At 47.6% G+C, this 23,199-nt stretch overlaps 1 protein-coding gene across 3 annotated transcripts in view; it reads right to left on the bottom strand.

Moving 5' to 3' along the window:
- The window catches only part of ACACA (acetyl-CoA carboxylase alpha), a 113,123-nt gene that overhangs the window by 4,608 nt on the left and 85,316 nt on the right, over positions 1-23,199 (bottom strand). For all 3 annotated transcript variants that reach the window (XM_061470001.1, XM_061470003.1, XM_061470002.1), the window contains 7 exons: positions 19,587-19,730; positions 18,784-18,910; positions 16,350-16,446; positions 13,691-13,787; positions 13,110-13,245; positions 7,701-7,878; positions 7,172-7,284 (listed from right to left, as the gene is read on the bottom strand). In XM_061470001.1, the coding sequence (XP_061325985.1) occupies positions 7,172-7,284; positions 7,701-7,878; positions 13,110-13,245; positions 13,691-13,787; positions 16,350-16,446; positions 18,784-18,910; positions 19,587-19,730 (892 nt within the window). The remainder of the gene's footprint in view (positions 1-7,171; positions 7,285-7,700; positions 7,879-13,109; positions 13,246-13,690; positions 13,788-16,349; positions 16,447-18,783; positions 18,911-19,586; positions 19,731-23,199) is intronic.

Genomic DNA, 23,199 nt, shown 5'->3' with positions numbered 1-23,199 from the left:
GCCACCAGCCCTGCAGAGCCCAGAGAATGGGAGTTTTCTCCGTCGGGATGAAGCCCAGACTGCATCTGGCCGGGACAAACACCAAGCATCAGCTCCCAGCAAGGCCAAGTAGAGCCACGGGTGAGGGTTCCAGCCTGGATTTCCTGCCACCAGTACTTAGGCAAGAGCTCCAAGGGAGAGCTCACCATGGAAACTCTTCCATTTAACCGCCAGCGAGCTGAGCCATCAATTAAGTGACATTTACTGGGCTTCCTCCTCAAAAAGCATAATGTCCCAACACAAAGCTCATTTAGCAGGAAACGGGGACAGTGTAAAACCACCTGCACAGCTCCAGGCTCTCCTGCAGGCTGGTTCCATCGGCATCCCTGCCTCAGCAAGCACAGACACACCGATCCTGAGCACGAGCAGCTCCTGACACAGGGCTTGGGCTCAGTGCAGGCCCTGCTCCTTCCTACTTTGCACTGCTTGTATCAAGCCATTTCCTTCCGGAGCTCCTCTTCCAAGCCAGAAGGGTTTGAACACACACACAGACATTCCCGAGCCACCGGCCAGACCCCGTTCTTTCTAAGGCATTACGTGCCTCCCAATAGAAATGCTGCCCAGCCTCAGCACTGCAAGGAAGGTTTGAATTCAGAGCAGCTGCTCTTACAACCCCCACAATCTGTGTCTATCCCCGTTTCCCTCACGGCTCCTCCGCTCCCTGGTTGGAACGGGCGCACCCCAGCCCGTCCGCTGGCGCGCAGGCAGAGCAGGCAGGCCCAGGGATGATGGAGGTGAGATTAACAAATATGTCAATGTCTATTTTCTGCTTAATTTAAAAGCAGCGTCTATAAAGATTTTTGACTTCTGAACCCTGTTCTCCTGCAAGCAAGGAGGTAACAATGAGGAGGGGGGATAAAGAGTGATTATCCCATCATCGATCGTTTGTCAGGAGCATTTCTTATTCACTGCACTATTGTACAAAGCTAAGCTCCCGATCAATCCCGTAAGCCCCCTGTACAATTAAATATCTTGGAATGGGTTTCTTTCTTCCCCACTCGGATCTCGGGGCCTCGGGGTCCGTCAGGGAGCTGGGGCTTTCTTCAGTCATCTGGTGGTAAAAGGAAGTCTCCTTCCACAAATCTCACCTGGCACGGGGGGGGAGCTAAAATATGGGATGCCTCTGCTCTAGAGGTACCTGACAGTTAATGAAACTGAAAGCTTAAATCATAGCAACGCTACCGAGCTCCGGGAACGGACAGGCTGCTAATCAATAGGGAAACAAAAGCAGCAGCTCTCTGCAAGGGGCAGAGACACCACGATGCAGGGCAGGACACTGCGATGCGCACAGCACGCGGAGGGCTTTGGTACCCAGGTGAGACACGGTGGCGATTCAGAGGAAGGCAGAGCAGGGGTGACCTTCCCAACCTGGCAGCAGCACAAGGCACTGTCTAAGGCAGCACTCTACGTGCCATAAAACGTCACATTTGTCTTGGGCTGCAGTTTGCTCTGCAGGCTCCGAGGGCGCTGGGATCTGTTGCATGGTGCTGGTATGGTCCCTGCTCTGGCAGGAGCAGAACAGGCCACGTAAACGTCTTAATTCTGCTCTCAACACCTCTAAAGCCTCCCCACAGCGGTGAAGGCACCAAAACCTCTCCATTCTGCAGTGTCTTTACCTTTTTCTTTCCTCATCAGTAGCAAAACTGCCTTAAACAAGTTACAGAAGTGCTCTGGGAAGCACTAACACCAGGGTAAAAGGGCAAAAGCAGTGGCCAGGGCCTTGCCAAACCCCCCTGCACAAACAGACCCAGTTAAACCAACAAAACCCACTTTCAAACAGCACATAAGGAGTATTTAACCTAAAATGCTCCCAAATGCTCCCTGGAGGAAGCTGGCAGCTCCTGCCTGCCCATGTCCCCCATTGTCCCTTCCCTGGCCTATGTCCGTCTCCCCATGGGGTGATTCCAGCCTCCCCATCCCTGGCTTTGGGGGTTACAAACTCCTCCTAGTGCAGAGATGAGCTGCAGGCAGGGCACAGGGACCTGCACACACACTTTGCAGCCTGTGATGGTGGAGAGGTTTCAGTGCCCTCCCCACGCAGACAAATGCAAGAGCTGCAGCAATAAATCCCAGCGACCCCTCTCCGATGCTGAATATCCATTTGCTCTCCTCTCCAAAAGTTAAGGGGAAGCATCCCAGCAGGGAAAGCAACACCTGAACTGGTCTGATTTGTGCCCCATTAAACAGAAAGGGCTCTGAGCATCCTCTGTATGTGCATGGGGCAGAGGGAGCCGCCAGCTGCGTAGGGCCGGCACCGAGCCTGCTGCAGTGCAGGGCAGTGGGTGCTGGGATAAGGCTCCTGCAGATGGGAATGGCTGGGCAGGACCAAGAATCATGGCTCCCATAACATTTAGTAGCAAACTGGTTTTCTTCAATACAACCAGTTTAAGAGGTCAGACAAAAGGACTTCCAGAAACGCTGCTGTGGGATCCCTCTGACTGCAGAGAGCGAGGAGGCTCCGGAGTCAATGTGATCGTTTGTGGTGCCCAAGATGGTAAAATGTGGGATTTCCTCCCTCGCCCTCAGCTCACAGCCTCAGCCAAGCATTTACCTCTCCATTTTCTTGCCTTTTCCTTAAACATTCACTCAAAGACCTGTGCAAAACCCAGCATCGAAGCCTCTGACCCAACTGCTCTGAGGAGATGGATCATCAATCGCTGTGTCTTTCCAGACTTAGGGAATGGTTTGGGTTGGAAGGGACCTTAAAGCTCGTCCAGCTCCAACCCCTGCCACGGCAGGGACACCTTCCACTAGAGCAGCTTGCTCCAAGCCCCTGCGTCCAACCTGGCCTTGAACACTGCCAGGGATGGGCAACACCTGCAACTATAACCCCCCCACACACCAAATTTCACCTTCTCCCCCCTCTGCCTTTAACAAAGCTCTTGCCAGGCAAAAATCCAGCCAAGGCAGCAAGAAAGGCATCAGAGTGGGGGCTGCCCAGGGACACATCGGCCACCCCAGCCCCGGGGCTGCTGCAAGGGGAGGAGGAAGGTCACCGAGAGCCCCTCACGTCCCCGCACAGAGCGGCAGCTCCGGATTGCTGCTTGTTTCTTTAAATGAGGCTGCTTGTAATTGCTTCACTAAATATTCAGCAGGATTTATGTTGTAAAGGTGCAATAGGAAACAGCAGCGAAGGTCACACATCCCCGTGACATGAGCTTGAAATATCCTTGTACGACTGCACCGTGGGATGTTCTGCCCTGGTCTTTCCACCTCTGTGCTCCTGAGACCTCACACTGGATCACAGCAAAGGGGCAGGGATGCAACGCCAAAACATCCCTATTATGGGAGGAATGCAAGATGCCAGTGCCAGGAGGGAGCTGACAGAAAGCAGCGCTTGCTCTCCTAGACTCATGATAGGGAATTAACAACAATTTAAATGCAGCAGCACTTGCATACAGAAGCAGTTACTGGGAATCAGCATCTATGAGAAGACAAAGTTACAACCGCGCCGCCCGCGCTGGTCCAAGACGCGGTGAGCGATGGGATCGCAGCAGCAGCATCCTTCTTGCTTGTTGCTCAAGAGGACAACCAGCATTTTGATTAATTACAACACTGAACAAACCAACACCCCCAAACCCAGAACCACTGGGCTTGAGAGACGCAATTTAACTTTCCATGCTAAAGCCTGGAAGGAGGCAGGATAGGATGGAAGAGCTCAGGCACTCAAGAAAAGAGGCTTGGCCCCAGGTCACCAGCAAAGTCCTTGCCCTGCGGTACAGTCAGATCATAGGATCAGCCAGAGGATATTCCCCCTATTACAACATGTATCAAGTGATGAACAGTTGCTTCCCTTTACTATGAGATAAATACCCAACAGGAGGAATATAGAAATGTAAAATCCAACCCTGCTCTAACCAGAGCCGTTTTGCCATTCTTTCCCTTCCCATTCCCCCCATCTGTGGCACGCATTCCACTGTGCCATGCCCAGAATCCCCATGACAAAGCTGATTTTCATTCTGCTTCCCCACATTTCACTCTAATTGTAATAAAGAAATAACATGGAATCTCTGTATTCCTAACCACAGCCTGAACCCTTTCTAGGTGATTTCTAGGCAACCACTGCTCCCCTTGCACATGGAGCCGTGCTCGTGGGCAGGACCAGGGCTCTCCTTCCCTCCCTTGCCCTCTGCTCCTCGCTGTTTGCTGGTTTGTAATAGCACAGCTCCTGAGTGACATTCTAACAAAACATGGGGCTAATAAAACATCGCAGCGACCGCGCCGGAGAATTGATAATGAACAGATTTATGTCAAATTATTCAATATCTGCCAGCCTTCCCTGCTCTCACACTCCTCAAGTGCAAGTCCAGCCCCGGCATCTCCAGATGCCTGCAACGAGACCACTGTCGCCCCCATCTCCCCACTGCTCTCCGCACGATGTAGAGCATCTCCCTCTCCCCTGCTCTTCAGCAGCTCCAGGGAGGGATGACAGCCACTCAGGGGTTAAAGAGAGGCAGTGAACCCCCAGCTAATGAGTAAGAATTCAGCAGGCAGTGTAAGATAAATGGAGCTTTCTCTGCTTCTGCTGGAGTCAGCATGAACTGCGGCCCTGCGGCTTGTTTGTGGCAAATGGAGTGCGCGAAATATCAAAGGGCAGTGATCCAGAAGAAGACCGACTTTGACAAATTTTAAATTGGCCAGAAAGAAAACCAGCAAAAAAAAAAAATATAAAAAAAAAATAAATTATGCAATTCCCTGTGTCCTGCAATCCCTGCTATGGCACCGAATTAGTGGCAAAACGACTGCAATGATCACCCGACGTTGGGAGCAATTACGATCCATCTAAGGGAGATGCTTATCAGTGACTGAAGCTTTTAGAGCTCTGGGTATGTACAGTTGTAAGTGACTTGCTCTGGTGTTGCAGTCATTTTAATTAAAGTCTATGGAGTTTGCTGGGAGTAATTACCCTGTAGAGGAAGAGGGGGAAAAAACTCCCTGAGCAGGCTCCTGCCTCCTCACACAGCGCTGGGTTGGATTTGTGGGGCTGGATTTGGAGACTGGGGACAGAAAAGCATCTCCCCTCTTTCTCCCTGTGTTCTTTTCCAGTGATGCTGGTGCAGGTCCCATGGTGTGACTCAAGGGTGCTCTGCAGGTGTCCTGCACCCACCCTGGGTGGCAGACCCCATGGAGGGGTAACCCAATAGTGAATTGGTGCGAGGCTCTGTTCCCCCCTTCCTCTACCGCTCCAGCAGTTGAACACCATCAGCCCTCTTTGTGTCCACAGCCAGTGATTGCTCCTGGGAAAGGACTCACGGGGCAGTCCCCGCACACAAGACACTGTTTTGATGCAGAAGCAATAGGTTGGTTTGTGCTTTTTATGGTGGGTGAAGGTAAATACTCTCAGCAGCAGTGCTCCCGCTGTAGTGCCATTTATCTGCATGGACTGGAGCCGACTGCTCAGCACACTGCCTGCTCTAACCACACATCTGATTTGGAGCCTAGATCACCAGAGAGGCAGCTCCCCTGTGATGGGCACGGAGGTGTAGCTGAGTCCTGACTGCATGGAACTCCACTTTAAACAGCCCTGACACTGCAAAGCATGAAACACCTTTGGAAAGCAATTGCTGGGACCCTGTGCTGGGTCTTAGCAATGCAGTGTGCTCACACTATCTGTTTAATGTAGGTTAAAAGTGAGGTTTGGTGAAATGAAGTCTCCTTGCTGCAACTACAAACATTAAACCTGGGTTTTCATTCCAACAGACACAAGCAGGTGGAACACCACATCCATCCTTTTGGGTACCTGCATCCTCCATGTCTCGCAGTAACACAGAGCGTACACAAGCAAGACCTGAACTCACATAAAACTGCTGCCTTGTGCTGGTCTGCAAACTCCTGCTACCCCTGCTTCCTGCCCGGAAAGCAATTGGCACAGGGAGAGAAAACAAAGGTGTCAAACACTGTCATTAAAAAAAGAGAGGAAAATATCTTTGATGCTATCAAAGACCTCAGTAAGAGCCTGGTGTTCAGCAAACAGCCTCATTCCCAACACTCCCCACACCCCTCACAATTACTATTCTCTTCCCAAGGCATATCAGAATGGTTGTTTGCTGTATAAGTTGTTGCACTGCCATAAATTAAAAAAAGCCCAATAATAAAATGTAACTGCAGCAATAGCCACGATTTATCAGTCATTTGCAGAACAGTTTTCCTCCTGAAGGATCCCAAAAGGCTTTATAAATTCAAACCATACCCACATAGCAGGCTTCTTCCACTGCTGAAATGGAGTCAATTTTGGAGGTAAAAAGAGGCTCTGCAAGATTATGCTCTTATAGTAAGAGCTAGTAAAGAACTATTTAAAGAGTCTATTCCCCTGAGAGAGCACATATCTGATATTAAGTGCATTTTGCTGAACACTCTCTATTTGGGGCTGTTGGGTATATACCAGGTGCTGGGATCATTTGGAGCAGAGCACAGTGATCCCACACAGGCAGCGATGTGCCAGTCACTGAGCACTGCACATCACCCGGGTGCTACTGAGGAGGGGAAGAGGATGTTTTATTCTCTTACAACTCAAGAGCAGACAGACATCATCACTCGAAACCACCTCAGACACACAGCGATAGTGCAGCAGCCCAAAATGTCTTTGGCTGGATTCTTTGTTATGCCAAATGCAACAGCACCACAATACCACATTAGCCTGTGGCAGGGGGTTGGAAGGAAATGAGCTTTAAGGTCCCTTCCAACACAGAACAGTCTGTGATTCAATGATTCTATGAAATGAGGCCAGCAGAAAGGTTGGCCCACGAGCTTTTAGTGAGCTGAGCAATTGCTCAGATAGAAACTAGACTGGAGCATCTGTTGTAAGACCCGTTCCATTAAAAAAAGGAATCAGTTCAACAAGACATCACGTTACACACAGCCTCAGCATGCTAAACACACATGGAACCAGGGAATGGTTTGGGTTGGAAGGGACCTTAAAGCTCCTCCAGCTCCAACCCTGCCATGGGCAGGGACACCTTCCACTAGAGCAGCTTGCTCCAAGCCCCTGTGTCCAACCTGGCCTTGAACACTGCCAGGGATGGGGCAGCCACAACTTCTCTGGGCACCCTGTGCCAGCGCCTCAGCACCCTCACAGGGAAGAGCTTCTGCCTAAGAGCTCATCTCAGTCTCCCCTCTGGCAGCACGGACGTACCCAGCCGCTCTGCCAGGCGCATGTAGACGGGGTCCACTCGCCTCATGGTCTTCACCAGATCCTTCCTCCGGAACTTGATTTCTACCGTCCCCTCGGGCTCCAGGATTCCTCCTCTGATCAGCGAGGGGAAAAGAGAAAAGAAAGGCACTTTCAGGTCATCAGACAAGGGGAAACACGCAATGGAATGGTTCAATGCTGGCTAGAAAGTGTGCAAGAAAAGAAGAGGGGAGGGAGACAAAACAAAGAGAAAGAGAGAAGAAAGAATCTTAGCTGTTATTTATCCAACGCACCAAATACACAGGAGGACACAGAAGCACGCCCACTCAACAAGCAATGCTCTCTGGCTGTATCATTTCAGACCACAGGTTTCTCACTTCTTTTGAACAGAGAAGGAGGCAAGGGCAGAGGTTACAACTGGAAAGTGGCCAGGTCCTTCTAGCAATGAACTGCCACATTCTTAACGGAGAGCTTCTCACCCAGCCAGGGAGGGATGCTGCAAGGCAGGAGGTGCTGGAGGGAGCTGCCATACCTGCTCTCCCGGTCCGCATACATCTCCATGTGACGGGGGTTGATGGTGGGGTCAATGACAGCCCAGGAGCCTCCCCTCAGCTCTGCTTGAGGTGGGATGTAAATCAGCACAGGCTGATGGTACTCTCTGAGGCCGTCCACGATGTAGGCACCAAACTTGAGCACTTGGTCATACATGTCTGCAGGAGAAGGACATGGAGTTTGGAGTCAGAGTGTGTCAGTGCTCCAGCCCTACCCTGCTGGTCAAACCAGGAAAGAAATAGTTATTGAGCTCTTCTATCCACCTCCTGCTACAACACTGCAGGATCCAGGTGTCCTTACTGGACCTGGGCAAGACTTACTGCCTTCGTGTAGAGTATATGGCACATTTTGTGGCACCAGACCTTTTACATATCTTTATACAAATGAAGCGTGTGGGGAGGGCTGTGATTCCTCTCTTCTTGCATTAGAATTTGTTTAAGGCATTTTGCTCCAGCTTAATAAGAACAACTCCTCTGTGTAAAGACAGTGCACTGAAAATATCAGCCCCAGAGGTGATTTAAATAAAAGAGACAAAAAGGAAGGCAAAAGAATTTGTGTGAGATGATATAGTTTATAATGGATGTAGTTTGTAATGGAAACAGGCACCCTTGAATATACATAATATTTTGTTACACATAATTATATAGAGAATATCAAATCAAATATACAAGAAACGAAAAATACTTATTAGGATCATCTAGTCCATCTCTTTGCTCACACAGGACCATATCCTACCTTTCTTTCCCAGTGCTTTTTAAAGCGTTCATTCAGAAATCCCAAACACTAAATCTACTACTTCTTCAGGGGCATATCCACAGCCAAACAGATGAAGTTTCCCTCAGTATTCAACCAAACTTCTCACCCTTCCCCATCCCCATTCATTTCACATTACTCCTCCTCCCACCACCCTACACAACCTCTCCATTCCTCTGGGTTTGCTATAAATAGCAGTAGGCTTTTCAGTGGGGTTTTTTCCCTTAGACACACTATAGGTGTTCATTTCTCACATCTCCCAGGCCTGTGTTTTCAATCCCCTTCATCATGTTTGTTCTCTGCTCAGCATCTCCCAGTTTACCTCATTTTTGGGGCATTAAAATACCACTGCACAAGGCAAACAAACCAAACATGCTGCATGTATGTACCACACACGCAGGCTGGCCATCAGTGTTACATCACCGAGACAATTCCATACATCTAAAATCCTTCATCACTTGAGAAAACCATCATTTCTGGCAAGAAAGAGACTCCAGCAAGGTCCCCTTGTCCTTTAACCCTCACTTTAATGTTAAGCATTAATATGAGCATAATTAAGCACTTAATTCTTTGGGAAATACACACAGTTTTATATACTACACACAGTAACATACATAGAGCAAGTGAGAGGTGTATATAAACTGTGTGCAGATGCATATATAAAGTGTGTGTGCATATACATATTAGATGTATGAAAGCACCATAGGCACTGATGTGACCTCTCCAGTTCATTTCCAAGGTCACTGTCCGAGTACCCAACAAAAGGAAGCCCGTGTTACTTAAGGAATGTCAAATGCTGATGAAGAAAAGAACAAATTACTGCCTCCAATTGTCACTGAACATCAATCCTGGCAGAGACAGTGGGGACTGAGAACCAAACAAACCTCCCAACCTTTTCCTTTTGTCCTGGGTGAAGAAGAAAAGGCCTCAAAAGGGGTGATAAATTTATTACTAATTATACAATTATTTTATTATGTAGTGCTAGTAATAAAGTACTTCAAGTACTTTCAGCTAATTCCAGTGTTAAGAAAATAATTGCTTGATTCAAATTATTTTAATGGAATTAATTCTTTACTAGACATTTTTTACTAGTGCTACATAATAAAATAATTGTGTAATTAGCAATACATTTGTCACTCCTGCCAAGGGTATATATTTTACCCAGGTTAAGAGTAGAAGAAAAGCACCACTCCTTGTTTGAAGGAGGCAGAGAGGGAGGAGGAGCATCTGAGAGGACGAACTCGATGCTTTCCATGCACAGCTCCAAATCTCTTCCAGGTTTACCTGGCATTGGCAAGGTCAGGGAAGTCTTTCTGTGCCCACAGTACCTTCAGGATTGGACTTTCAAAGCTATCCAGCAGCTATGTGGGTCTGTGCACAGTTACTCCTTTGGGGATACTGCACCACAGCACTTCCCAAAGCCTTAGTTAATATTGTATATATGTATTTATGCCAACCATGGCCTTCTGCACACTTGAAACCTCTGCTGAGGTCCTGGCCCTGCTGCTGCACTCCTGAGCTACAGATACACCTCAATACTTCCACACCTGTCTGCAGGGCATCTCTCCTTATGGTAAGTGCTGCCACCACGAACACCAAGTCCTGCTCAAATAAGAAAGAGACAATCAACTGAAGGGTCCCTGCAGTGCCACATGCAGCTCCAGGCCATGGAACCTGCTGAGCTCCAGAGATGAGCCAAGGGGAACTGAGTGCCCACAAGCTAAGGAGGGTTCCTGCTCTTGTGCAGGGTTCTCTCCTCCCCTCATCCCAACTGTACAATCTGCCTACACTTACCACTTCAGCAAAGTGGGGACTCCTAAAGAATGCCTTGGTAGGTGCAGCTTGATAAACTGTTAGTACTGGAACTAATACACCATGTTTGAAACAAAACCCAAGCACTTCCATCCTCATCTCCACAGCAAAGAACTCCACACACATTTTAGGCACAGGCTGCTCTTGCAAGGAAGTGGCTTATGTTGACACTGGAAAAATGAAATTTCTGAGCCAAATTTAATTCTTGTGTTCATTTAAACCTCATATAACAAGCCACCTGCAACACAAAAATGCTGCAGGAGTCCTTGAGGAAGAGCAGGGGTGTCTGGTTCCCAGCACCCGTTCCCATTCCCTGCCTGCCTGCTCAGCTGCAGCGTGCATCCGCGTCTACAACACACAGACGTGAGAGCTGCTGGAAGCTGTTATCATCACACTGGATGTGTAAATATTGGCCGTGGGATGCATCAAGCATGCTAGAGAGGCTGCAGACAGCTTTCTGCATCTCCAGTGCGTCGGGCAGCGTGCCCTGAACCTCCAAAGCTGGAACGGATCTCATCAGCTTGGCTGGATTATCCGATAGGACCTGAAGGTAAACACCAGGCACATATTGGCTGCAGACACATAATGTCCCTCCTAAACCCATTAGGTACAAGCAATACCACCATTCAACAGCCAGGTAATCAGAGATTTAAACCAGCCTTTTCATTCTGCTGCATCTATTATATACAGATAGATATTTATTGTTATTTATAACCTGTCCCAGGCCAAAAAAAAATCAGTAAAACATGAAAAACCAACTGCGAGTGACCCTGTAGCACAAGCTGCAGTTTAATGTCGTGGGGATTTGCATGCTATCAAACTATTCATGCTATCAAACTATTCATGCCATCAAACTATTCATGCCGAGCCCAAGACCCTGGTGCTAATTTCCAGTGAATTTCACGCTTGATGTCTCCCCGTCGTGGGTCACTGCCGGTTCGCCTAAATAAACCCCTTCCAAATGGCTCCTCCACCTAAAGATTCCAGCCAGTGCTTATAATTTAATTTTGCATTATGCTGAAGAGCCTTCTGGCCAGAGAGAGCTCGTTGGGGAAACCACCACCACCCTTGTGAGCCGCCTTTATTGATGTTAGTTAGTTACTTATTTGATGGCTTGAATTAGACCTCCCAGGCCGACCAGGGAAGAGGGTTGATTTTTCTGTTTCTCTCTTTTTTCCCCCCCTCTCCCCCTCCACTAATGTCAATTTTCAGCATAGCAAGAGCTGTCTCTAATCTTTTCCTACTCATTACACACAATTTTGGAGTCATTTTACCCACAGTGCAGTCGGCTCCTGGCAGTGTGTTTGTGTGCACTGAGGGGTGGCATAATTGTTTATTTTCCCTCCCTGCATAATCCCCAGCCAGCACTGAAACCAAACCTGCAAACAACTCCCCAAGGAGCACCAGGAGCAGCAGCAGCAACCTGCACTTGCTGTGCCAGCCCCAACAGCAACCCAGAGGCAGGAGAACACAAGGACCAACGTGCAAACTACAATGGGTCCTCCTTCTCCTCCCAGTTTGGCTGGAACGTGAAGGATACACAATATAAGTATTGGCAATCCTTGTAGTGCCTTTTCCACCTTGGGTTTCTGGTCTCAACTCTAAAGCTAAGCTCAGTTTATAGAGTTCACAGAGGAGCCCAGCCAAGGGCACTGTCAAAGCTGACAAAACTTAGTAAAACAAAATGATACTTAACCAACCCTTGGCAAAGTTACATCAACAGCTTCCCCCTAAGCTGTGCAGTAAGGAAAGCAAGTCACAAAGGGAGTACAGCAGCAGCACATGGAGCAGAAACCAGCCTGAAAGGTAACAGGTATTTTCCAGAGGAAAGAATTTTGCCATCTTCCATCTTTGCAGCTGCAAACTCAATGGCATTGCTTTCTGCAGCTTCTGCCTTTGCCACCCTGTGAGCCTGTCCGGAGCAGGAACTCTCACCGTGATAGTGCATCTCTAACTCCTGTGTTGGTAACTGCCACGTGCAGTAAGAGGCTGTAATCTTTTACTTATTTAGATTTTATAGTATCAATCTCCCATTCTTGGCACTTCACGACATTTAAAGCAGCAATGTGGTACAAAATGTAACTGCTGGTACATTAACTGAGCAGTTATAGCTGCTCACTTCCTCTGAACATCACCACCACCAAGAGAGTGAGCTGGGAGACAGTCCTTGATAAGACAACATTACAGTGGGAAGAATCATCAGTGAGACAGTGTTGACAGAAGATACCTGTACATTTTTGATAGGCAATGCTGTTGGCTTCCCCAGCCCCACGTTTAAGCTGAGGCAGAAGGATATAAAGCTTTTTGAGCAGAAGGGGTTTCCTGAGATTAGTGTTTAACTAACCCAGGTTGGCAGCTGTAAATTCTGTTAGCAACTACAGCACTGTTAACATCCAATTACCGGTTCTCACTGCAGATGAGACTTGCCTGGACTCAATCTTCACAGTCTTTTCCAATCTAAATGATTTTATGATTCTACAATTCTATGATCTTGCCAGTTCCTGTAACTGTGTATGAGCTTATATATAAAAATACAGTTGCGCTGCATCTTTTGGGTAGAACTTGATACCAATTTGCACCTTGTATAGTCTGCGTTATTCCTGCTACATGCCTATTAAAGACAAGACACACATGGAGAGGAGAGGAATGAAAACCTTGGTCACCACACCTACTGCTGCATGGTATGTCCCTTTGCTCTGCAAGTTCACAGGTACAAGCTGTCATCACAGCTAAGCCACAGCAGGGAACAGCAGAAGTTTCCTGGCCAGTGAAAGACAGCCCACACTAAGGACCACACCAAAAGGGGATCCAAACTGATGGTTACCTTTCATCCCACCAGAGAAGCCTCTCCAGTTTGCAAAGACCATCAAGGGCAGCCCTTCTCTGTTGAAGTCATTGATAGCCTGTGCAGTCTTGAAGGCAGAGTCAGGGAACCACACCTGACCAGCCTGCTGGATTATCTGTTGGGAATGGAAGAAGACTGGTAAGCCTTGAGATACATTCATGTAAGAGTTAGCATAAAACCACAGAAATAGATAGAACAAGAGCAATGGAATTAGCAATGAGGAGCACGAAATGGTTGGGATCTGCTTTCCCACAGAAAAATCAGGACAATCCTTTTCTCACCACATCATTTAAGGCCAGGCTGGATGAGGCTTTGAGGAACCTGGTCTAGTGGAAGGTGTCCCTGCCTGGGGCAGGGGATTGGAATTACACAGACTAAGGGAAGCAGGACTGTTGGGGAATGGGCCTCCTGTCCAATCACTCTTCCCAGCAACTACCAGGCATCAGCACCTTATCAAGGAACACCTGTACTTTCTGCCCCACATTTGGGGGTGAAAAATCCCATCAAGGCAAGGGCCCTTTCCCGAGGACAAAGAAGCCCTGAGCACACATTCAACCCACCTTGGCCTCCGAGTCCAGGTTTGCAGGATCTGCAGGGATGCTGAGCTCCACCGTCCTTGTTTCTACGGCAACAACTCCTACAGGTATTCCTCCCAGCCTGGGCACGAGCAACACAAATCAAACCTCAGATTTCAACACGTTATTTCTGATTTGCACATCGAATACACAAGAGAGACAAGGGATGGAAGCAAACGGTGGGAGCAGCATTCCCTCCTCTTTGAAGAGTTTAGGCATGTGGCTGGAGAATTCCAGAGCAGAAGTCACAGTTCTCAAAGCAAAATCTAGCTCTAAAAACTAGGACATAACTCACCAAAAATTCAACAGAATGAAGCAAAGCCTGAAGTTTGAATGATACCACTGCATCTTCACCACCCTTCACCTGACACTGACACCCTTGACCATGAGAAACAAGCATGAAGACCCCAGCCTTCCCAGGCTCTGCTTTCCCAAGAGCTGTCAGCTGAAGAAGCACATCTGCAGGCTGCATGTCTATGCAATGCTGATGTCTCAGCCACCCTAAACCTGCTCTGCTTACAAAAACTCCCTTTCCCAAGTGGTTAGGGTGAAAGGTGGGGACAAGGTTTGGGTTTGCCCTTCTGCTGTGGGATGCTGCAGGGGTGGGAAGGGTGCAGTGACACCGAGGAGGATTCTCAGCTCTGCTTTCACTGTATCTAACAGCTCCTGCAGACAAAGAGCATCTTTTGCTTGTGCTGACAAGTGCTTACTCCCAGGCCGGGAGTCCCAGCAGAGCCAACACTCTCTGCTCAACCACCCCAAGCTGGATGACACGGCTGCAGGCAGAGAGAGTGACAAGGCCCATGTGCACATGGGGGTTGAAAATATTCCCATTCACTATGATTAAGAGTCTGCCTAGAAACCCGTAATTGCAGAAGCCGTCTTAAATCGGTAACTTATAACTTCCATATTAGGGCCCATGTGACCTAATAAAGAACATCTTTATCCAAGTATTACAGTTATTTATTGAACTTGAAAACAGCTCAAAACAACTTCTGTTTTCCATAATACTTCATATAAATTTTATCAGGCTAGCACATGAAGATGCTACATCTTGTTTTATAGTGTGTCCCTGGACAAGTTGCCATAGAATAATAAAAGACAATTTACAGCCACCAGCACACATATTCCAAACATACATACAAAAGATGAGTTTTGGCAGCACTTACAGTAACAATCCCAGAGGAATACACTCAGATTTGTTTTTTTTTCAAATGCCACTGCTTTTGAAAGAAGTGGGTTTCATTTGTTATATATACTTGTTATGTGAGAGTCCATTCAAAGCAACTTGGAATTCGTCAGAAGAAAGGAAGGTGAGAATGGGCCTTCCAGCTTTACCAAATCATTGATTTCCCCTCATTCCCCAAGCACACTGCTTAGCATAAAAGCCTTTAAATAATTATAGGACCTTGTGAGATAAAACTTTAGTTCACATGGTAGATAAAAATACCAAAGTGTATCAAAAGGTGGCATGACATCCCAAATTCTGGGGCCACGTGTGCTACCATCATAACAGAGATAAGAAGCAGCACTGGCTCATGGTGATGCACCCTGGTCAGAGCCTCAGTGTGCTCTGTGTTCCCGGAGCAGTGGTGTCTTTCCCTGTCCCCCTGTTCTGGCAACCAAACACAGCATCACCAGGGACACCCTGGTGCTATGGCCAGTCCTTGAGTCACCGATTTGGTGAGGCTTGAGGCTGATGGAGTCAGCCCCCAGGGGTGGCCACTGGAATTCCAGAAGGAATTCCACCGGTATCAGGTGCTGTGGCTCTGGATTGTTGGTACTGTGATACTGACAGTGCGGGAGGTGAAAGAAATACACGGTTTTTCTTTAATGCAGACTTCTGCTGGGAACTAAGGCCCTCTGAACAGCCATCATGCACAGGCACGACTGTATCTCATCGAGTGTAACACCTGCAGCCTCCAGGATCCCATTCACACATTTCAGGGGTTTTTTCTTCCCTCTCACTTGCTTGCAAAGAAGGAAAAAACCAAAAGGCTGACAATTAACCAAAGCCACTGACATCAGTGAGGAGCTGGGAGCTGCTGGAGGCAAGAGGATGAAGCTCTGTCTTGAGAGGAGAGCTGCCGGTAGCCTGAGGAGTGACAAAGAATAAGGATGCTGCATCTGGACAGCTCAAGCACTTCTATTGGAAACTCGAGGGAGATAAATGTACTCCTTCAGAACGGCTTTACTCTGAGAGGAAGCAGACAATCAGATCAGGAAACTCACAGTGCCATTAGAGGGGGTCAAAAAACTAAAGCAGCAGCTAGCAAAGAGGTGGCTGAGGGGGTTTTGAGCTCAGCTCTGATCTGCATCCTCTCAAAACACAGGATCCTTTCTCCAGGCTTCTGCTTCCTGCCAGCTCTGAGATCACAGATGCGCAACACTGAGAATGATCCACACTGGAAATGTTTCCAAGGCACAGATCTAAACTCTAGGCCATGGGGAACAGTTTAGAATCCTGCAGCAGAGCCACTTGGCAGCAAGGTGAGGGGAAAGGACTCCCTTTGGGGAATATCCTGTTCAAGTAATGACTTATTTTCACCTACAGCCATCAACTTCCAAAGGATGGCCCAGAAAAATGCAAAACACAACAAAAACTTGATTTCTAAAGACATCTAAAACACCCCTTAGCATTTACCTGGCTCTACCAACCACTACTGTCTGTGCCCAGGGCTGCATGATCTCCAGGAAGGAGCCATTGTCAAAGAAACCACTCAGCCACTGTCCTTTTTGACCTAAAGGGAAGGGAACAGAAATGGAAATATCAGGGGAGGGAAGCAAACAAGAGACAATATCAAAGCAGCAACTGAAACTTGCTTGGAAATGCCAACTGGAGGAGGCAGCACCATCTCTTTATTTATTTATTTTTAAATAGATTATAATATAAGGGAACATTAGACAGCTGAGCATTTGTCTGCCTTCAGCCATCATGTCTTTATTTCATTTGCTAGCCTGCATAAAGACAGTAATTTATCAGCAAAAGCATCATTTATTGTTAAACGATGGGGTTCGGATAGCAGAGGGACTTCACATGCCTTTAAATAAATAACTGTTTTTTTCAAGACACTGCAAACATTTGTCAAAAGGCAGTAAAGTCATTAACGATGTCTTTCAAAATGCTTATTTCTATTTGGGAACTTTTCTCACATTTTTTCCTCTTGATTCTGCCTCATCTTTCCTTTAAAGAAGGAACGCTGAAGAAATCCAGGAACTAGACGTAAAAACTCCTGTGGTGTTTTAAAACCAGACCACACACCTGAGCATGTTTCCCATGCTTCTTTTAGGAAGTCTGGTATGAAATATTCCAATACCAAAAGCCTCCTTGCTCCACAGAAGACACCAGCTGATGCACCTCTCCCTGAACTCAAGGATGCTTTGGGAGTCAGCATCCTGGAGCAGACCATCTGCTCCCAGACCTGTTCTTTTGCAACTTCCTAATGCTTGAGAGGAACCAAGCTGCTCCTGAAGAGGATGTTATCAAATGACTTGTCTCATACGTCAGCTTCTACCCTGAAGTCTGAGGCCTCGAATACCCTGATCACGTTAACCATGCACTAGGATTATTTGCCCTTTGTAAAGCCAGTGCAGTATCAGACTTGGGGTTCCTCCTGCACAACAAACTCCAATATATTGCCAATACCTCTATGATGTTCAAGGTCTTTTCCAGCCTAGTTGATTCTATGATTTGACGATCCCCCTGTGCAAGAACATACCTGTTCACTAACAATCCACACGTATTCCTGCAGATAGAACTCTTGGGATGACACTTACAAAGACACTATGAAGGAGTTAAGCCTCACTATGCTGACCTGTGCAGTGCACGGCAGGCAGAAACACCATGGCAGGAAGGCTTCCCAATATTTCAGCTCGGCCCCTGCTCCAATGAACAGGTAAGGCCACGATGAAGAGCTTTTATTTGGGCTGACTGCTGATGCTGGGCTGGGGAGTGACAAATCAGATGTGCAGACAGCTCCGTGCAGTCTGTATAAGCTGAACAGCCCAATGTCAGGGCATTGAGCTACTCTACCCACCCACACAACTACAGAAATCACAACTCTCTGAGGCACCTGCTTCACAAAGCTCAGCAAAACACATTAACCACCCCCCCCCAGAATCCCTCCTAGCTTCATCCCTTGGCACACAGCTTCCGAGGAATGCTTTCATCTGAACAAGCACCTCTGCTTCTGCAAACCCAAGTCCAAAACCAATTAAAAAGTGGAGATCCAAGCAAGCTAACCTCTGCTGACTTAAACAGGATGGAGAGTGTTTTATCAAGACCAAACTTGTAATTACTGTGTTCTACATTCCTTGCCTCTGTGGCCCCACTGTAAAATGTGACCATCCATTTCAAAATTATCTCTTTATCGCGAGCCCAAAGCTGATCGTTTCGATTCTGGCCTCGTGTCGGGCGTCAGTTTGAAGAATATCACGGCAATATCTCCTCTAATAAATGGCTTTAACTTTTCACCTAGGAGATATCTGCTTTAACTTATCACAGGGAATCATCTGCTTTCCTTAACGCTTCCACTAAATTAAAAACTGAAGTCACTGGGTTCGGAAGCCGGCGCTGGCTGCACTCAGACAGCTGGATGAATTACTGGAGAGGGGATGGAAAAATATTAGCCAAACCCAGAAAACTTAGTTTATCACACATCTCATTTTAGCCCCCCAAACTCATTAATAACTGCAGGAGGAACGGTCACCCACTTTGCAGCCTGCCCATACGCAGGCTGCACAACGCCAGAAGCACGCATGGGGGTTCAGTGGTATCCAGGGTTTCCAATCCAGTTATTGGGAAAGATCTGCAGGAATACTGTGATTGCTTCAGTGTGCAGCCTCTCTGAATATGGACTTTCCTCTGAACCATAAAAATATCTATAAGTAACTAATAATTGTAGGCGGCCTCAAGCACTCAGAATTGGTATGCTATTTTATATATTATATTCAAATTGTTTAGAACTAATCACTTGCTAAGCTCTGAAGTATATTTGGATTGCAGACACAAAGCCTGGACAAACAGTCCTGCAACAAGACACATTCCTGAGTACCCTGCCCACCAAAGAACTACATACTTGGATTCGGATTGGGGCGCCCAGCCAGCATCCAGCGAGGATCATAAGGAGTCTTGGTAGGAACAAACTCTATGGGTCTGTCTATAGGGTCCTTGACTTTGAGGATGGGAACAGGGCTGTAAACACTCTAAGGGAGAAAGAAAAGCATTGAAGGAAGTCATTCATCTGCATGGCTTTGCATCAAAAGGACACGAGCAGAGTTCTCTTTTTCCCCCAACACTGCACAACCCTTCACCTGATGGGATTCCAAAGGCTTGGCAAGAGCCTGGAGAAACTTCCAAGGTGCTCCATACTCTCTCCCAAACCTTTGGAATCATCTGGCACGCACTGCACTTCATGTGCTCTTGAACTTCAGGCATAGCCAGAATTAGTGAGGGGTTGCAATTTAATTCTGAAAGGTGCCCAGGCCACTGACTCATTCCATGCACTCTTTCCTGAAGGAAGGTGACCTGCCCATTCTTGCTGCCTCCCTGGCTGCAGAGCAGCTTGCACTTATACATCAACTGCTACAAATTACTGCCTCGGGGAACTTTTAGAGTCTTTCCAGTAGGAGACAATCCACTGCTTACAGAAAATCCTGCTGCCCAGAGTAGTGAGGGCAGCACAGCAGGGAAGTGATGTGGAGGTACCCAAGGCAGCGCCAGGCTGCTCCACATCCCAGCTCCTGCAGCACTTTAAGACAAAAACTGCTTTGTTGACTTCAGTACCAGAATGCTTACAGCCTCAGGCAGGAGCCTAAACCACTTTGCCAGGGACCATACAAGCACAGGAAAACCTTGCACTCCTGCAGGGCCAGGCATTACCTTTGGCATGTAGGAAAGCCACTGCAGAATAGTGTAGACTCCTTCAAAATCATCACACACAGTGCTGTGGGTCACTCCGTTGTTGTGCATGATCTGGATCCCGCCCAGCTGGTTGTTGGAGGTATAAACTTCCCGTCCAAGCACCTTTTGAAAGGAAGAGGAAAACCATCAGTGGATGGGATGTGACCAGGAGGTGTTGGCTAAGGAGATACATACAAACCCATCCCTGCAGCAAGTCATGATGACTTCGGCGCCAAAGGATGGAGCAAACAACTCACAACAGCTCTTCCCAAGCCCTTATGAACAGCGACCCCCAAGGGAGTAACACAAGTGGAGAAACTGAGGCAGGAGGCAGCAATGAAGCTGATACATGACAAGGTCTCCTGGGTGCTGACCCAAGCTCACTAATTCCAACTTGCACTAAGACAACCGACAGGATGGACCCATTTAAACCTCTAACTGGGGAAAAAACACCGTGCACGAAGGCAGGTAGAGCAAAGACAAAGCCCTACCAGCTCCATAGAGAGACTGGAAAGAATAAGCTTCTCCTGGGCTTCTAATTCTCTTGCACAGCTCCATCTCTAATCTCAGCCCAGACACCGCAGCTCTTTTCTCATTCCCCTGCTGTCTCTTCCCATTTGCCCTCTCCCTGACTGATACACTGATCTCTCGGTCACTCGGCTTTCTGCTCCGCTGAGTCCATATTACTAATAACACCTCTGCCACGGCCAGTTTACCTCATGAAGGCAGGAGCACATCATTACAAAATAAACTCATAACTTTGACATTCTAGCAAATACATGCCGTTTGTTATTTTTACGGGTTGAGTCTTTCTAACAGGCAGAGGGCATTACCTACCTGCTTCATTTAGGTCTTTACAAAAGCCCTCAAACACACACAGCCAACCTGCTCTCCCCCACTAAACCATCAGCAGCTTGTTCTAGGAAGAAGGGCTACCCCGAGCTGGAGCCCAAGGGAGCCTGGTCCTTATGGAAGGGATGCTTGCTCCTGACTTCATCCTCATCCTACAGCAAGGGCTCAGGCCATGACTCATCTATCCATAGTAGAGGGGAACTCCTCATGTCTCAGTATTTGACCTTGTCTCAGGATGTGAGCTTTTAGGCTGAAAGTAAAGAAGGTGTCAAAGGGATATGAAAATAGAAAAGTTTGATCTGGTGCTAAAGCTCCACTGGACCACTTGGTTTTCCTCTGGTGCAAGCTCGGTTTATCACAGCTGGGGTCAGGGAGTCACTGAGCCCATCCAAAGCATTGCCTTGAGTTGCTGTAAGGCCCAATGCCGTCATTGCTAACTCCAAATTCATCTTCTTTTGGTGGTCTGGTGCTTCACAAAACTCAGCATCTTACAAGCACCAGATGATCCTCACAAAGCTCCTGATGTCAGATGTCAGCTGAGGTTTAAATCCAGAAGAAACGGAGGCACAGCAGTTATGCAGTAGCTCAAACACTTATAAATCAATGTCAGTGCTGTGGTTTTGCACAGAGACGTTCCTGGGTCTCCGTTCTGAGCTCAGAGACCTTCATCTTCCCCTAACAAAATCAGTGCCATGAAAAAGCATGGCAAAGAAGACAGCAGCATAGATTTAGGTTCCAGGAAAAGAAAAAGCACAGGCTTCCAGATGCCAGGCACAAGCCTGCTAAATGCTTTCCACAGAGGAAAATAAAAATAAAGAGGATTTAAGCTCCCCATCTATGAACTAATGCAAACGTATGTACATGCAAAATGGGCCTCTGCTGCTGCTTATCTAGAGACACTGTAGACAGCTCAGGTTTACCACTGCTGACAGGCAATGAAAACAGTCTAATATACCGCCTGCTCTCGCCCTTAAATCCCTTTTTGGAGATCAAGATAAATATGCAGTTCCTTTTCCCGAGTGCTCCAGACATTCCAGTGAAGTGGAGGAGCGGGGTGAGGGGCTCTGCAAATGCAATCCCTCTGCAGTCCTGAGCCAGCTTTGTATTTACCCATCAGTGTTTGGCAGCAGAGGCACCGAGTCCCTAGCTGCAGGTAAAAGTTGGAGCGATGAGGGCACGCTGCCTTTGTTCATATGAGGTGCATGTCCACACGTGTGTGCTCACTGCAGCAAGAGGGACACGTAATAAGGGCACATGCAAGCTCAGAATCTTGACGTAAGCACAGTCCAAATGCAAAGCAAGCTGTTCCACTCACTCCCCAGCACAGGAACTGTGAAGATACGGGGTTAAAGAGGCATCTTCCACGGATGCTGCCAGGCTGGGGGCTGGTCCCCAACCTGCTCCTGCCCATGTGCTCCCCAGCTTCTCAGGAACGATGGGAGATCCTGCCACGGCGCTCCACACATAGAGCTGCAGACTGCATTGAGTGCCAGAGGTGAAAAGGCACTGAAGGGCCAGCCAGCTTATAGACAATGATCGTTGGGCTTGAGAAAGAAATGAATGCGATAGCTCATCCATTCAGCTCTGCTAACCACCTCATCTCTGACCTCAGAGGACTACATTTTTAAAGGCTGACAAGTAATTCAATCTCCAATTAACAATCTTAAATGGTGCAATGCATATTGCTGTATAAATGTTTCAGCAAGAAAATATCCAAGGGTAAAAGAGAACACATCGGCTGGAGAAGTCCAAACCTGATACAGTTAAAGAGACTCAGATGTCCCTCAGTAAGACACACAGCAGAGGCACAAGTGGATTTAGAAATGATTCTATATTGCTAAATCAGTAATGCTAGAAAGAAACTCGTAGGAGAAAAGACTGCACAGGATTAAATCCTCTATCTGTTATGGCCAGCATGTACTGAAAGGGAAAACTTCAACCCTGAGAGGCTGGGGTGACCATGAAGGTCCACTGAGTCACACAAAGCAGGAGGTCAGAAGTGGAAGCAGCACTAGCCCAAGGCTTACAGAAGGCATCAGTTTAATGACCAAACATGTGCATGGAAGGTTAAGTTTGCAAAGCAGGTCCTTCCTAGCAGGAAGGTTACTGGCACTCCAGGGAAAACAGATGCAGCTGCAGCAGTCAGCTGCTGTAGAACTGAGATCAAGAATGGCTCAGCAAGAGGGGTGGGAAAGACCAGGTTCCAGGATTTTAAAGCTCAGATACACAACAAACACATACCTCCATCTTGGCACTACTGACCTCTGATTTTGTGCTTAATCTGATGGCCAAAACAGACAGAAAAGAGCAGCCAAACAGCAACACACCAGCTTCTGGCACCAGGAAATGGGCTTTACATTAGAATTGTTCCCACTCTATGAAAGCTCAGAAACCCCAGCACTGTGTTTCTGTCCACGCTGAGTGTGGCATGCTACCAAAGGAAGCTGCTCTGGGTTGGTGGCCCCACACAGAGACCCCAAACCTGGCCATTCTGAGGTCTCTAGTGAGGACCCCTCACTACCACAATAGGAAACCAAGTTTCTTCTGCCTTCAGAGGACCTTTTAGGAAGTACAAAGGAAAGCCAGGATTCTAGCAGCCTTTTCAGCCTTTACAAGACCATCTTCAACAGGTCTACAGGCATGTTGGATGCACATTAATCATCTCGAGCCCATGATGATCAGCTGCTTTCTCTGCTCCTTTGCAGAAGCTGGTTAGTTGAGACATTCCCTACGAAGCTGG

The sequence above is a fragment of the Pezoporus flaviventris genome, unplaced genomic scaffold, assembly GCF_033815535.1.
Source record: "Pezoporus flaviventris isolate CSIRO_AGI_PZ_B2104156 unplaced genomic scaffold, CSIRO_AGI_Pfla_v1 ptg000063l, whole genome shotgun sequence".
In the NCBI taxonomy this organism is placed as follows: domain Eukaryota; kingdom Metazoa; phylum Chordata; class Aves; order Psittaciformes; family Psittacidae; genus Pezoporus; species Pezoporus flaviventris.
The sequence above is the reverse complement of the archived record's forward strand: the minus strand, read 5'-3'. Positions and strand labels throughout refer to the sequence as shown.